The sequence below is a fragment of the Mirounga leonina genome, unplaced genomic scaffold, assembly GCF_011800145.1.
Source record: "Mirounga leonina isolate KUSES-001 unplaced genomic scaffold, KU_Mleo_1.0 Mir_168, whole genome shotgun sequence".
NCBI classification, from domain to species: Eukaryota; Metazoa; Chordata; class Mammalia; order Carnivora; family Phocidae; genus Mirounga; species Mirounga leonina.
The window spans coordinates 31,467,835-31,483,698 of NW_023270426.1; the positions used below are offsets into that span (position 1 = coordinate 31,467,835).

General features: G+C 41.8%; 2 protein-coding genes across 4 annotated transcripts in view; one reads left to right on the top strand and one right to left on the bottom strand.

Annotated features, from left to right (window-relative positions):
* Positions 1-9,429, top strand: part of MTREX (Mtr4 exosome RNA helicase) — a 114,512-nt gene extending 105,083 nt beyond the window's left edge. Inside the window, exons 26-27 of the mRNA XM_035014428.1 lie at positions 7,531-7,635; positions 9,135-9,429. Of these exons, the coding sequence (XP_034870319.1) occupies positions 7,531-7,635; positions 9,135-9,187 (158 nt within the window). The 3' untranslated portion in view covers positions 9,188-9,429. The remainder of the gene's footprint in view (positions 1-7,530; positions 7,636-9,134) is intronic.
* Positions 7,818-15,864, bottom strand: part of PLPP1 (phospholipid phosphatase 1) — a 100,802-nt gene continuing 92,755 nt past the window's right edge. For 2 of the 3 annotated variants that reach the window (XM_035014434.1, XM_035014435.1), the window contains exons 5-6: positions 10,254-10,430; positions 9,401-9,760 (exon numbers count right to left, since the gene is read on the bottom strand). In XM_035014434.1, coding sequence (XP_034870325.1) covers positions 9,632-9,760; positions 10,254-10,430 — 306 coding nt within the window. In that variant the 3' untranslated portion in view covers positions 9,401-9,631. Of the gene's footprint in view, positions 8,441-8,556; positions 9,761-10,253; positions 10,431-15,864 lie in introns of those variants that run through there. The other variant, XM_035014430.1, reaches the window with a different exon arrangement.

A 15,864-nucleotide genomic window follows, 5' to 3' on the forward strand; every position in this document is an offset into this window, starting at 1 on the left:
AGCAATATGGTTCCAAAATCTTGCTCTGAGTACTGCATTCTCTTACTGGGACCATCATTATTTATTAAGTGACTACTGTGTGCCAGGCATTGTGCTGATCACTTTATAGAATTTAGATCTCATCACCAAAATGGCAACTCAGGATAGATATTGTTTCTACTTGGCACAAGGAAGCTGAGTTTTTTTAAGTAAATAATTTGCCGAAGGTCATAGAGGTGTGGTATATGATGGCACTATGATTTGAACCCTGGCCTCTGTGATTACAAGTCACATGGTAATTAATAACTTCATCTAAGCACCATAATGCCTTATCCTTGAATTTTGGATCACAATTTTGGATCACTTCTTAAATCCTGACCTAGATCGTACCATCTCCATCCACTGACAGTTCATGCTTGTAGGCATGGTAAGGAGATCTGTAATAGTTCACGGTGGGGAGCGATAGCTGAGGATAGGAGAAGAGCAACCTCGCTTGTGAACACTGCTTCACATTCAGGAACCTAGGTACGTGTAGGACTGCTTGTGTGGTGTGAAGGTGCAAAGGCAGTCATACAGCACCACCACTCTTCAGTCTGGCATCTTTTTGGAACATAAGGATGAAACGTACGTTCTCTGCCTGTTCTGTGCCTAATTGTTGCGGAAAAATAATCAGACCGGTGAGAGGCCAAGTGACACTCGGAGAAGTAGGAGAAGTTGGATTTATTTTACGCGAGCGGCCCCAGATGAGCTCATGCTTGAAGTTCTGGGCCCCGGGGAAACGGGGTTATAGGGCTTTTATAGGGGACTGCGGGCAGTCAGGTTCCAAGGGCTGTGCTGACTGCTGGTCAGTGGGTTTGAACTGGGGGAGTGGGGCTGCTTTAGGTGGGGATAGTAGTGCCGGGAGTCAGTGGCGGGAAGCCTGTTAACAGAAGCAGAAACGGCTGGTTAGGGCGCCTGGGTGGCTCAGTTGGTTAAGCGACTGCCTTCTGCTCAGGTCATGATCCCAGGGTCCTGGGATCGAGTCCCGCATCGGGCTCCCTGCTCTGTGGGGAGCCTGCTTCTCCCTCTCCCACTCCCTCTGCTTGTGTTCCTTCTCTTGCTGTGTCTCTCTCTGTCAAATAAATAAATAAAATCTTTAAAAAAAAAAAAGGAAAAGAAACGGCTGGTTATCTCTTGCTCCCAGTAGGGCTTCTGGTTTTCTCTAGCTTATTGTTCGTAACTTCCCATCTTCTGGGGTCTCCTGGCCTGGGCCTGCTCTGGGTAATTTTCCTCTTCATAATGACTGTTCTGTGCCTAAATAATGCTAAGACTTGTTAATAGCTCATATTTATGGAGTGTTTGCTTCTCTGAGAAGTCAGACACATGACATAATAGTGGTTGATAGCAAAGAGTAGTTTGTTTTGTTTGTTTGAAGAAAAATCAAGGGGCAACAGGCCTGCACATCTAGGGCGCCCTATAAAAACTGTCCTTGTGGACTGTTTTTTCGGTTCTTTGTACTTAAATGGAAGAGTTATGACAGTATAGGAAGACAGATTTGAAACTGCTAAAATTGATGAGAGTGTGCAGTTTTCCAGAACGTACTGGCATTCCTGAAATCTGTTTTGCCCCGTTTCAGTTCCTTGGGGCTGTTTCTACATCACAGTTTGCATGAGGAATCAAAAGTTTGAAAATCTGACGATTTCTGTTTGTAACTAAACTTGAATTTGGGTCTAACATCAGCATAATCTTTATGTTTTTCTGGTCTGGGTGCCATTGTATCAGCTTTACTTTTCCTTTCTAAAATTGCAATGGACTATATATTAACTCTTAGAAATAAAGCATAATTAAACAGCAAAAAAATAACAGAACCTTGATTTACTTAGCCGAGTATTTCCTTTTTCCAGTGTACTGTGTGCCCCCCTTTTTACCCTGCTGCTGTTTAGTTCTTCCATTTCAGAATAGCCGTTCTCTCTTCATTTTGTTATTGTACATGCTTTATATAATTGGAAAAAAACTGTAATTAAAACTCTAGTCCATAGTACATTGTGTCTTTACTTTTATGGCCAGAAAATGATTGCATGGGAACTTTAAAATGCCCTTCACTCAAACCATATTTGTTTCCAGTTAGATTCTTAATTTTCTTTTTATATGAAAATAAGTGATCATTTCATATCATGAGCCTCAGAAGTGGTTTTAAGTATTTTTCAAACATCAACTGGCACAAGTTAACATTGTAATGATGAATACCGTGTGTCTGAGAGGATGCCTAATGCGAGAGAAGAGCTTATACTGTGATTCAGTGGAGGAATTTTGAAGACTTCATACAAATAATTATTTCCTCTGTTATCACCCTGGAAAAAAATGATAAGAATGTGGTTGTTTCTTATTTCTATCATACTAAATTGGAAGAGCAATTTAAAGTATTTGTAGAGGCTCAAGCCTAGGGTTTCAGTCTACTAATCCATGTGGTAGATCCATTGTAAGCTTTCAGAGGCTGTTAAATTTTCTTTCTTTCTAAACAACAATAGCATTGTAGTCTTCACTACACATGAAGGACTTGCTTTTCTACTTACTTAGTCACAGGAGTTCTCCTAATGATTCATTGACCTGTGCTCTCACTTGAAACTGTTCACCAGGTAGTGCGTTCCCACACTCTGCCTCCACTCACACTCTTCTCACTTGCCTTTCAGCCGGCATAGTTTTACCCTTCCCCAGGTCAGGGGATATCAGTGTCATTAGGGATTTTCCAGTGGATTTGTTCTTAGAAGTACTTTTGCTAATAATAATAGAGTAACCGTTTATTAACATGCATCATTTCTGTTTCTCTTTCGGTAAAATTTTAGTATTAAATTACTTAGAAATTAGTACTTGAACTTACACATTTGATGAATAATGACTGAGACCATAGTGGGAATTAGGTACTGGGTGCATCATGAGCACCAGTCTCTGCCCTCTAGAAAGGGGTTAGCCTAAGCTGGGATCTAGTGGTAAATATTTGCGGGAAAATATATTTGTGATCCTGACCTTTCAAACTCATTAAAACCACCTAGATAGGAATATTAAATCAGATTCAGGACATGAACTATGGGGGACCACTTTGTGGAATGCCAGAAAGCTGGAGGTAGAAACACTGTTTAGAGAAAGGTGTTGCTTTCCATCCTCAATGAGCTTAATACTGTTCTGTTCAAGAACCAGATTAATCTGATGATTGCATGTGTCCATCAGTGGATGAATAAATTGTGGTGTATCAGCATAATGTAGTCTTCAGCCATAAAAAGGAATGAAATCCTGATTAATGCTAAAATTTGGATGAAACTTGAACACATTAAGGTTCTAAGTAAAAAAAGGCAGACACAGAGGCAACCTGTTGTATAATTCCATTTATATGAAATGTCTGGAATAGGCAAAGCCATAGAGACAAAGTAGATTAATGGTTGTCCCATGGGCCAGGGGCTAGAGTAGGAAGCGAAATTGAATTCTGACTAATCACTGCCTTTTTTTTTTTTAATTGTGACAAAATATATATAACATAAAATTCGCCATTTTAAATGTCCAGTTCAGTGTCACTGATCTTTTTCACCTCAGGTTTACATCACCATTCTGGAAGAACTCACATTGAGATACAATTCACAGAGCATAAAATCCATCCTTCTAATTGTACTGTTCAGCGGTTTTTAGTGTATTCAGAGTTGTACAACCATAATCACAATCTAATTTTAGAATATTTTTATCAACCACAAAGAAGTCACTCCTAACTTGCTAATACAGTCCCTCACATAGTAAATGGCACAGCTGAAATGTAATCCCCGGTCTGTCCACTTGCAGAGACAATGGACATGGAGTGTCAAGCATCTACAGCAGCTCTGCCCCCAGCTTTGTAGGTGATCACTCATGCATCACAGGAAAGGGGGAAACCACTAGGCCTCCTGTCTTCTTTATCTAGAAACTCATGTGCCTATATCCTTTACCTTATTCTTTCTTCTTCAGAGGATGGACCCTTCTGCCATTGTTACGAATCTCAGGGCCTTGCTCCACTCTTTTCTGCACCCTCCTCAATCTTGCCATTTTAGGATATAAATAGGCATATAGTTTTCATTCACACCTTTTTCAGCTACAAATATAACCGAGTGGTTAAGAGCAAGAGCACAAATCCTGGGCATAAATCCTACTCAGTAGAATGACCCTGGGCAAGTTACTTAACTATGCCTCAGTTTCTTTGGCTATAAAATGAGTGTAATAGCTCCTTCCTCATAGTGTGAGGATAACATGATGCATAGAGAGCCTTTAGCACAGTTAGCCTGGCACACAGCATTCAATAAATGGGGAGCTGCTGCTGTCAGTTTTTCGTGACAGGTATTTTGTTGTCGTCACCCTCAATCCCTCATTCCTTTTACAGCCAGACTCAGAATAGGCCATCTTCAGTTCCTTATCCCCCATCTCCATCTTGATCCACAGTAATGTGTTATTTTGCTGAAATTACTATGAGAATCACTTCTCAGCCTTTTGGCTAAAGAGCAAGTGAAATTACTAGAAGACACCAGTGACTTTGCCAAATTCAGAAAACAGACCCCTTTATTTGGATTCTACTTGCCGGTTTTTACTGCTTACTACTTCTAGAAAATCATTAATAGAAATTCTTTGCACTACCTGGCAATGAAGATTTTTACAGAAGTGAAGAGCTTTAGAGTAAGGCCTAAAAAACTTATAAAATATTGGGGGATCTAGCTGGCTCAGTGGGTTAAGCAGCTGACTCTTGATTTCGGCTCAGGTCATGATCTCAGGGTCCTGGGATCGAGCCCCACGTTGGGCTCCGTGCTCAGTAGGAAGTCTGCTTGAGCATTCTCTCTTTCTGTCTCCCTTTGCCCCTCCCCCCACTTGCACATGCATGCTCTCAAACCTTTTTTTTTTTAACAGTTTTTAATTTTTTTATCGTTATGTTAATCACCATACATTACATCATTAGTTTTAGATGTAGTGTTCCATGATTCATTGTTTGTGCATAACACCCAGTGCTCCATGCAGAACGTGCCCTCCTCAATACCCACCACCAGGCTAACCCATCCCCCCACCCCCCTCCCCTCTAGAACCCTCAGTTTGTTTTTGAGAGTCCATCGTCTCTCATGGTTCGTCTTGCTCTCAAACCTTTTTAAAAACTTATATTTACAGTTTTTAAGTGTATAAACTAAATTTAATGATAAATTGAAATTTGTAAAGTAATACACATTTTTTTAAAAGATTTTATTTATTTGGCAGAGAGAGACACAGCGAGAGAGGGAACACAAGCAGGGGGAGTGGGAGAGGGAGAAGCAGGCTTCCCGTGGAGCAGGGAGCCCGATGCGGGGCTCGATCCCAGCATCCTGGGACCATTACCTGAGCCAAAGGCAGACATTTAACAACTGAGCCACCCAGGCACCCCAGTAATACACATTTATTATAGAAAATTTAGAAAATAGAGATACCTCATTTCTGTGAGGCACTATGATAATTGTTAAATGCGTAGGCTCTAGAATCTTCGGTCTGGATTCAAATCCTGACTCCATCATTTACTCCTGACTCTGACCTTGGTAAAGTTATGTATGCAACTTCCATTTCTCCTTTTCCCTCTCTGTAAAATGAGGATGACAATACTTGTCAGATTGTAAATGTGAAATGAGAAGTTTTACATGAAATATGTATTACAGATCTACCACAAAATAAGTGCTCAGCAAATGTTGGACATCACCCTTTTTTCTTGAAACACGTTCAGCCTAATTTCTCCTTTCTTTGATGCCTAAATATTGCTAGGAACATCGGTAACTTTACTCTCCAGTAATACAAGAAAGTACTCAGGGTTATTATAAAATGTGTATATATGTGATTGGATTTTACAGAATTTATGTCTCTGTTTTGGTTGCCATTTTGCTGTTGACTCTTACGAAGTCCTTTGCTGGGTGCTAAATAACTTTGACAGAGTTGTGTAGTGGAAATAGGCTGTATTTGGGGCTGGAGTTTTCTCCCAGAACTCCATGAACCTTTTAATGAGAGGAGGACCAAAAAAAAACCTGTGGACTTTGAATATTTTGGCTAAAGGGCTATATCATGACATTTTACATTCCTGCAGAGTTTTGCCAATGTCAAAGAATTTGTATATTTCTTATCTCAAGTGACATAAAATCAGAGCTAGGTAGAGCATGCCCTCTGTTTAAATAGTACGGAACCAAATCTAAAGTAGGTGAACGTCCTACATGTAGGAGATGAAAGGGTATTATCCCCATTTGTCTTTCAAGGTGACCTGTATGCTGGTCATTTTCATTACCAGTGACGTCGCACACACCTCCCAGAATGTGAAGTAGCATCGTTGTGTTTTCATTGTTTTGGCCCATTGGTGGGTTCAGCAACCAGCAGTGTTGTCCTTAGGGGTGCAGCCCTTGTGCAGTAATTTATCTTTGGCTCTTGGAATTGTCCCACAGAGAGGGAAGGCTCTCTACATGTGCATGGGCACATGCTCCTGGATTCTGCGGACTCTGTTGGGCAAATGGCTTTTATTTCTGCCTTCATTTAAGCTAAAAGTACATTCTCCTTCCTGAGTTAACTCTCCCCGGTTTCCACTGGGCACAGTGGAAAAGAACATGGAGGGCATTAAGAGAAAACTGTGCACAGTGAGTGTATTACAAAACTTCATAAAGGCTGATGGATTAGTTCATTGTTCTAAGGAGTTAATAATGGTAAGGACTTAGAGGAGTTCAATCCTTGCATATCAGACAGAACTGCTATTTCTAATGTATTTCACACATTAAAGTCCCAAGAGTTTTAAACTTAAGTAGATAGGTCTTTGAGAAAGGATCCCAGGCCCCTCCCTTGCTCAAATGTGGTAGAAGTCAAATGATGTTTATAGCTTCAGCAAAGAAACAAACAAACAAAAAAACACCCCACTGATCTCAGGGAGTCACATCCAGTGGGAAGAGACTTACCTCCTCCTTTGTGCTCCTTTGAGGACACACTGTATGAAAAAAGCACTGATAAAAAGTCTACTTAAGGTCAAGAAGAATGAATGCACCTTTAAAATGACAAATCTGATCCTGTTACTTGTCCCCTGCTTAAAAATCTCTAGTTGCATTCTCTTCACAGGATGGTATCCAGATACCTCATTAGGCCACCCTCAGAGTCCTTGAGTAGCTGCCCTTTGTTACACTTCTCTGCATTGCCCAAGTGGTCTTCCTTTGTTGCTGTCTGACAGAGACCTCCTCATTCTTACAGACCCAGGTTATATGTTATCTTTGTGGCCTTAATCCAAAGTTGCTCTCCCCCCTGCTCCCAGGGCATTTTGTGAACTTATAAGAGCAAATGTCAACACATTATAATAAATCAGGACTCTACCATTAGTCAAGGATGGGAAATTAAACTTTTTGTCTTTGTATCCCTCCTAGTGTCTGCCAGGCAGCCAGTCAAGTCTTCAACCTCATTTACTGCATGGGAAGTCCCTCAAAGTACTATTACTCAGTCATCCCATGTTCTCCTACCTTGCCTCTAACAAAAGTTCTACTGTTCTGGTTATTTCCATTTTACAAGTGATTTGTTTCCTTTTCTTTACAGGCAGCATAATTCGTTGTATGAGGCGCCTGGAAGAACTGCTTCGACAGATGTGTCAAGCAGCAAAAGCCATTGGAAACACTGAGCTGGAAAACAAATTTGCAGAAGGTCAGTATCCAGTCGAAGCTTTTTCTAATAATTAAGGCAGATCTTTTGAGACTTGAATTCTTGGCCACAACGTAGGAAGACATTTTCAGATGCTCTTCACTGGAATGCCACGGAGGGCCATCCAGTAGTATTTAAACAAAATTTTAGAGTGTCTCTGTGGGAAGAAGTTTCGAGATTTTAGATGTAATCATTTATAAATATTTATTGTGTACTATGTGCAGGCATGGTTTTAAGCACCAGGGGATACAGCAGTGAACAAAAACCCCACAAATCCCTGCCTTCATGGAGCTTACATTCTAGTGTAGGGAGACATGCAATAAACAAGTCAACAATTAAAGTATTTCAGGTGGTGATAAGTCTACAGGAAAGAAAGGAAGAGACAACAGGAATTGAGAGACAGATGAGATGGCCTAGGGCCCCCACTCGAAAGGTGGTATCGAGGCCCTTCATGTATGCTTGATAGACGTAAGCAAGAGTACGAGACCAGTGAGTAGAACAGTAGGAAGGAGAAAAGAGATGATCATGTTACCCCCCAGCTCCCAGCTTTTTCCTGAAATGATTGGAGATTTTGACCCCAGGAGTGCGGTGCTCTGGCAGTTCTTGCTGTTGCATTGTAGGGAAGTCTGTAGATTAGCAAGGTGGAAGTAGGAAGACCAAAAAAGAAAGGATGGCCAGTCCAAAAGGGGGTAGTAATGGAGGCGGGCAGGGGGTCGGAGGGAGTATATAACATGCTTACAGTTTGTTCCGTCTGAATATTTGCCAAGAAAAAGGGCTGTGAGTTAACACATCAAAGAATAGCGGTCACCTTGTCGCTCTGGGCAGGGGGTCGGAGGGAGTATATAACATGCTTACAGTTTGTTCCGTCTGAATATTTGCCAAGAAAAAGGGCTGTGAGTTAACACATCAAAGAATAGCGGTCACCTTGTCGCTCTGTTATTGCTCATGTAGTCACAACCCCTAATGATTTCTGCTAAACAGTGTCCTAAGAAGAGGTGTGCAAAAACTGGGTACTGTTTCCATATGGTTGATGGGGCAGACCTATTTAATCAACCAGAGTTTAAGTTAAGTTACGTAAACTTACTAAATAATGAAATTTATGTTTGTCCTCCCTTAGTCCAGAAAGAATCTCAAGTGGTAAGTGAAAATAAAGTGTCTCCTGAAGTAGGCTGAGAATTCATGCTTTTGGGTCAACTAACTACTACTTTTGACGGTTTAGTCCTTCCCTCAGTGGGTCTTTGTGCATAGTCGGAGACCCTGTCACGGCCCTGCACACACACAGGAACCGGGATACTTCTGAGTCCAGAGTCATAGGAACAGGAGTCTGGTTTCTAAGTTACCCTCCTCTCCTCTCAGAGGTGCCTGTGAACTCCTCTATCTTTTAGACCAGCAAGGTTTTGTATCATCGAGATTGTTGTATTAACCTCTTCCCCCGCCCCCCCGCAAGGGAATCACAGTCTTTGTGGTCTTGGAAGCTTAAACCATCTTTTCTTTTCTCTTAGGAATCACCAAAATCAAGAGGGATATTGTGTTTGCTGCCAGCCTCTACTTATAAAGAGTCAGCTAAACGAATGTGGGGTTTTAAATTTTGCACCACCTGATTACAGCTGACTACAAATGCTTACAGGAGTGTTGATTTGGTTCTCCCATGTCAAGGCAGTTGTACTGAAACATTTTAATATGTATCATACTTCAGTCAGGCATCATTCTAAGAAAGCATATTATTGCATACACATTTGTACATAAGCATTACATTTTTTTAATAAAAATGTACAGGTGGGCATTGTTTTAGTGAAAGGCTTGAAATTTTTTTTAATGAACTCAGCGCTATTAGAGAACCATGGTGTTAAATGTAACTATATACACACAGGTAAAGTGGGCGTCCAAGAGGTATAGCAGCAGCAGTCCCTTAAAGGTTTGTACACCATGAAGAAAACTCATCCTCTGTCCTCTGGTTGCAATCCTTTTCCTTTAGAAAGCGGGCCAGTTTTATCTACCTTCAAGGTTGGTGACTGTTCCTAAAGTGATTCCCCGTCGTCGGTGTTTCGTGCAGAGTTGTATGGGAGTCCTCCTCTTTCCTTTCTTTAAAAGAATTTCTCTCCTTGAAGAAATCGGATACATACACTGCCTACAGAAAACAAGTTATACTTAAATTACATCATTAAATACTTTTGTCCCATTCTAAGTTTAAAAACCATATACATAGTTGTAACAAGCAGTTGGCAAAAATAAATAACCCCACAACAGAGAAAGGGTACAAAAAAATAAGTGACTAAGAGAAGTTTTGTTAGAAGAGATTCTTTTAAATTGAGAATTGCTTATTTAGGTAGGTTTTGAGTAAATAGCTTTACTCTGTTAGCACTCAGGTTCTTCTGCAATTCATGCCAAAAACAAAATGAAACAAAACACTATAGCCATAGCCTTTTACAAAAGTACATACAGTAAGATTTTTATAACTTTTGCAAAAAGCAACATAGTTAATAACATCAGGTGATGACCCAGTAAAAATTACTGAGCCTCATCATCTGCCTTTGGATAGTTTTCTCCCTGGGACAGGTTTTCTACTTAGTTATCCTAGTGTTTACCAGTAAAAGATGTAGGCTGCCGCCCTGTATACTTACAACTAATACTGCAACCAGGGCTCCTTGAATGAGTCCAGTCAGTACATCACTCCAGTGGTGTTTGTAGTCAGAAACTCGAGAGAGGCCCACGTAGATGGACACAGCAACAAGACCAAATTGCAGTGTGGGGCGTAAGAGTCTTGCCCAGTCTCCCTTCATCCTGGCTTGAAGGTAAAGCTAATAGAGAAGACAGGAATAAAGAGAAGAGTTTAACACCCCAACTGGAAACTTTATATATTTTAAGTATCACCACACCCCTAAAGGTGTGTGTTTTACATGATCAAGTCATTATATATTAATAGTCATTACTATTAATAACCATTAAATAACCAGAGTATAAATTACATCTAGAATAGGCTGTAGGCAAACATTCTTACGCTCATCAACACCTGAAACTTCATCCTTTTAAATAAGCCAAACAAAAAGTGATTGCCCCAGAGACTTGTCTTTAGAACAGTTCATTACTGTACCTGTCTAGCTAGACTGCTTTCCAAACTGTAAACAGGGCAAGGGGTTCCCCGTGTTTAGGACTTTCTCGGATTTCAAGGGCCGCCCGTCCTCTGGCAGAGTCTGTGCTACAATTCTGATTCCCAGCCAAGTTAGCCTTAGTTCCAAGTCTTGGGATAAACTGCTAGCATTCTGAGCACGGGGTGTCCCTACCCTGGGCCAAGCTACTATGTTTTCCGCCCGGTCTGTCTAGAGATAGAGTTTAATTGATTCGGTTTACTTGAGAGTTCTCGCCTCAGGTTATTTTAAAGGGCGGTGGAGACTAAATAATCTGTATTTTAAGTAAATCTAATACTCTGCCTAAATAATACAGGTTCTACTTGAGTCCTGATCCAACAGTGAATTAGTCTTTGAGTAGCACGTGTGCCCTTTAAGTTCCATGACTTTTCCCTACACTCCTCAGACTTGAGAATATCTCCTTTTGTGTGTCAGCCTGCCCGACTTGGGTGCATCCCTAAAGACTGTGATATAGAAGGGTTTCGATAGTTTTCCTATCACTTCCTTTCAGCAACAATTTTTGCCTTATTTCTGTCTAATAAGAATATGCTTTTAAAATCTATTTTAAAAGTTCTGTTTGATAATTTGTGACTCATACACTTAATTAAATGCATTCCTCAGAAAACAATTTATGTGGCTGTGCCCATAGACACTGCCTACTTGAAACAGATCCATTCCCAGTTCCTTGTGTATTGTGAGCGAGCATTTAGTTCTCAGCGGCTGGCAAAAACTCGGAGACTAATTTTATCGAGTATTTTCACAGTAGAAACATCTAATTGTAAAAGAGCATACCAGTTGTTCAATTGAATTGCACTCATTAGCTGGTTAAAGTACTCCTGGCTTTCTGCAGACACCCTCCTTTCCTTTTTCTTTGTTGTTGAAGCTATAAAAATGTAAACAGTAAGAGGCTTGTCTCAAGATTCTGGAGTTGGGAAGATAGCTGGTTCTGGTTGAAGCAAAGTTTGCATCTGGCAACTGAATCCAATTAGGTAACACAACCATGCCAGTAATATTCCCCTCACTAGTTTTGTCTTCATTGGAAATGTTTTACTCATTTCAAGGAGAATAGTACCTTGACTGGGGCTGAAGCCAAGTTTTGGATGTTACTCCCCAAAAGTTCAGCTGTCCCTCTTTTGATTATGTAACTGCCTTTTCATATAACTGTTAAAGGCATGGGTTCTTCAGACTATAAAAATATATACCTCTGAATTATAAATATTTATAGGAATGCACCGTAGGGAGAACTGCACCTACCTCTGTTAAGGACATAGCGAGAAAAAAACAATACCAACTCTAAAATGGATTTACGCTTAGTCCTAGTTTGTGCTTCCAACCCAAAGAAAACTCAGGACTTTCAAGGTCCTTCCCTCACTTCGGCTTCTAAAATCCTAACAGTATTTTCCTTCCAAAGACCCTCACTTTAACTCTAGGTAGCTTGCCCCTAATTAATATTCACTTACGGATTAGTACTCAAGCTTCTGTGTACTTTAGGTGACCTTCCACCCTCAAAGTAGCTAGTTTCTCCTTACACATCTACCCAAGTATAGATGTTACCCCCTTCTCTGGTGACCCAGAGATGATTTCACCCTGAGGGGGGTACTAGGAAGCCCCCCACTGTGGTTCTACACCTAACCTTACCCTCCCCTCCAGGCTCTGGCTCTGATAACCAACGGCCGTGGCGTGTACGCAGGCTGCCGTCACAGAACAGTTCTCAGCTCGGGGTGAGGCTGGCTGAGTGAGTGTGCTTCCTTCTCGCCTGCCGTTTCCTCAGTGTAGCTCTGGGAAGGCCGGGCATCACCTAGCTACAGCCCTGTTCACGGCTGCGAGGACGCCTCCATTTCAGTAGACCCCACGGAGCCAAACACACTGAGTTTCTTGGCCCTTGGACCACTTGAGTTCCACAGCTGACATGCCAACTCCAGACGGGGACAACTGTCCTCCCGTGCTGCCAGCCAGAAGTCTTTCTTACGTCAGCAGCTTCAACAGAGCAGTGTTAAGCAAAGCTTTTCCTGGGTCCTGCAGTGCAGATCTTCTAATATCTCACCCTCTGGAGGCACTAGAGATTTGACTTCCTCTACCGCTCATTTATAACTGCTTCCCAAAATCATTACCTCTTGCCTGTTGTCTCCTTCTCCATTTTTTGACTTTGTGGGTTTATCATTTTTTATTCTATTCCTTGTCCTTTTAGAGGAAAGAGGACAGTCGATGTACCTTTAAACACAAGACTGTTGAGGGAAGTACATGTTCGTAACTGCCTCAGAGAAGCAGTGTTGGAAGCTCTCACCACTGTTCTACGCGTACTAGATTTCGGGACAGAGCTGCCTTAATGCTAAAGCTTATAATAAAAGGCTCTGTAAGGCCCTGCCTTTGCGGACTCCCCTCTCCCCACACGTCTGTTTGCTAATCACGTACGCACCGAGCACATTCAAGTAAGGAAGTCCATCGCTTCTCTCTTACAACTCAGAACTGAGGAACTCTACATCCAGCGTTGTGCACGGTATGGGAGGGACTCAGTGGCAGTGTCAGCGACTTACAAATTCCCCTCCTGGGCGGAACCGTCCCTCCACAGACCCAGTGAAGGGGGAGACCCATCCGGGCCACACCACTCTGCCTTCTCTTCAGAGAGGGCACTGAAGGTGACCTCTGACAGGCCCGAACCTGAGATCTGCTGGGCCGTATTCTCCCTCCGGAATTTGCAGAAGGATGAACGGGTTCTCTTTTTTCAGAGGGTCTAGAAAGAGCACCTAAAGGATACAGGATAGGCTATTTGCAAACTAAACTTCGGAGAAAGCAAAAGTTATGGTGAGGCAAGGACAGCAAGCCCTGAGGAGAGAGCAAAGGATGGGGTAGAGTGACAGCCACACCAGGAAGCCCGGCGGCCCGTGAGACAGGTGGAGCAGACAGGTGGAGCAAGTTCAGTTCCTGGTGGTATGCTAGTTCTAGCTCATCGAGGTCTTTACTATAAACCATTTTGGGGGCGCCTGGGTGGCTCAAGTCTGTTAAGGGTCTGACTCTTGATTGCGGCTCAGGTCACGATTTCAGGGTCCTGGGATTGAACCCCACATTGGGCTCCCTGCTCAGCAGGGAGTCTGCTTGTCTCCCTCTCCCTCTGCCCCTTCCCCTGCTCACGTGCACACACTTTCTCTTTCTCTAAATAAGTAAATAAATCTTTAAAAAAAAAAAATTTTTTTTCCCTCTGGGAGATCTAAGTCAGTTGCTTACAACCAAAAGATAAAATCCCAATTACCAGCCACCTGTGTTCAATTAAAATCCCATTTTGTTCTTAATTTGGATTTCTGTGACTTGAATGATGAGGAGTTTTACTTTTAAAAAAAAGTTTAAGTTTCAATCGAGAAGGAAAATAGTATTTATACACTGGGGTTCACACCGTGAGGGAAAAAAAAATTAAATCCCATGAGAACAAACACATTAAATGTCCACTGAAGGCCCTGTTACAAGAGCGGTCTGGCATTGGGTATGGGATTTACTTCCATGACTTCTTTCTACGTACAGTACAAGGTGTGAACCCCTACCCTAAGCCAAAAATGGTTCATCTACCCATCTCTGTTGCTGCTCTCAGGCCCATTTAATATTCTTCTCTGAGCATGCTTCAGTTTGGCCTCAACTGACCTGCCCCATGGGGATTTTGGTCCACTAGTGGGGGACATACTGCCTAGTGACAAATTCTAGTGTCTGGATCCCTCCTGATCCTAACATCCAACCTTTTGGTGAAAGCAGCTCCGAAGCAGAAAGTTCCCAACTAGAAATAAGAGAAAGGGTAGACAAGGCAGAATGGACCAACCTGCAGCTGGTCACTGAGGTACTCCCTGGAGGCAAAGCAAACAGGTCTGTGAAAAGAACAACTGAGCCTATCACTAGTGTCATCCCTGCTGTCACAGGAAAAGGCAAGAGGCATGTGGGGTTCCAGGAGGCACAAACTGAGAATAAAGTTAGCAGGAAAAACAAAGATACATCATGTACTTCACCAACCTTTACACTGCTCCCTGCCCACTTTTTCATCTGTTCAAAAGGCAGGATAGACATCTACCACAGGAGAACTTAGGAGAGGAAATGAACCTCAAGGCCTCAAAAGGAAACCACAGTGAGGCCTATCTCGATTTCTCGCTGTCTCTCCAGCAAAGGAACTATTATTTTCCTGACCAGACGGTGTATCAGAGCAAGAGCTCAGGGCGAATCAGATACAACCAATGATTGTGCATAACCCAGATTTAGAAAGCAAAAAATAGTTTGATAATTAGCCTTAGGGATAATCCACCAATATCCTCCAGGAATGTCCTCACTAAAACCAGGCATCACTACTGGCCCTTGTGAAAAGGAAGGTTCCAGATGTGGTTTTTCCTTCCAACAAGAGCAAACTGAGCAAGGGTAGGCCCTGAGCCACTCTTCCACATAGGGCTTCTGGTCAGGAAACTCTTAACTGCTTAGTGTAGGGTCAAGTGTTCAGTCTCTTAAAGTGTCCAGTCTCTTAGCAAAGTAAAACCTATTGAAAATGGGATGGAAATAAGTTACTATGTCCAATACTCTTTAAAGAAATAAATAAAAGCTTCTTAGCTAAGATATACTAGAGATTCATAAAGGCCATTTCTTATTCCTTAAGGCAACAAGGTCAGAAAATCGATTTGCTCAAAATAACCAGAGTCAAAGGCAGAGGGGATTGGAGGAAGACCTTCCACGTGCAGGCAGCAAATGCTTCCCTGACAAGTGCAGAGAAGGCTTCCTCCTAATCCAGAAAGAATCCAACACTGAATCTCTTTTGGGAAGAGCCTCATGATAGTTTTGTAGGGAACACAAAAGATCTGGTCAAAATAAACAGGGCTTTTCAATGCATGGGGTCACATCGGAAAAAAAAAATGCAAAGGTATACACGTTCTTTTTTTGTAAAATATTATATATACAGCTTTTTTTTTTTTAATACAGCTTTTTAAAATAAAATTCAATGTCTGTTGACACTATTTAGGTATTCTTTCATTATCTTACTATCACCAAAGGGTAGACTATAGCCTTTTTTGCCTAAAGTTTCTGGGAAAAAAAAAAATTAGCTTCCATTAAAGGGTCTAACTTCTCACTTTTAAAATCTGATTGCTGG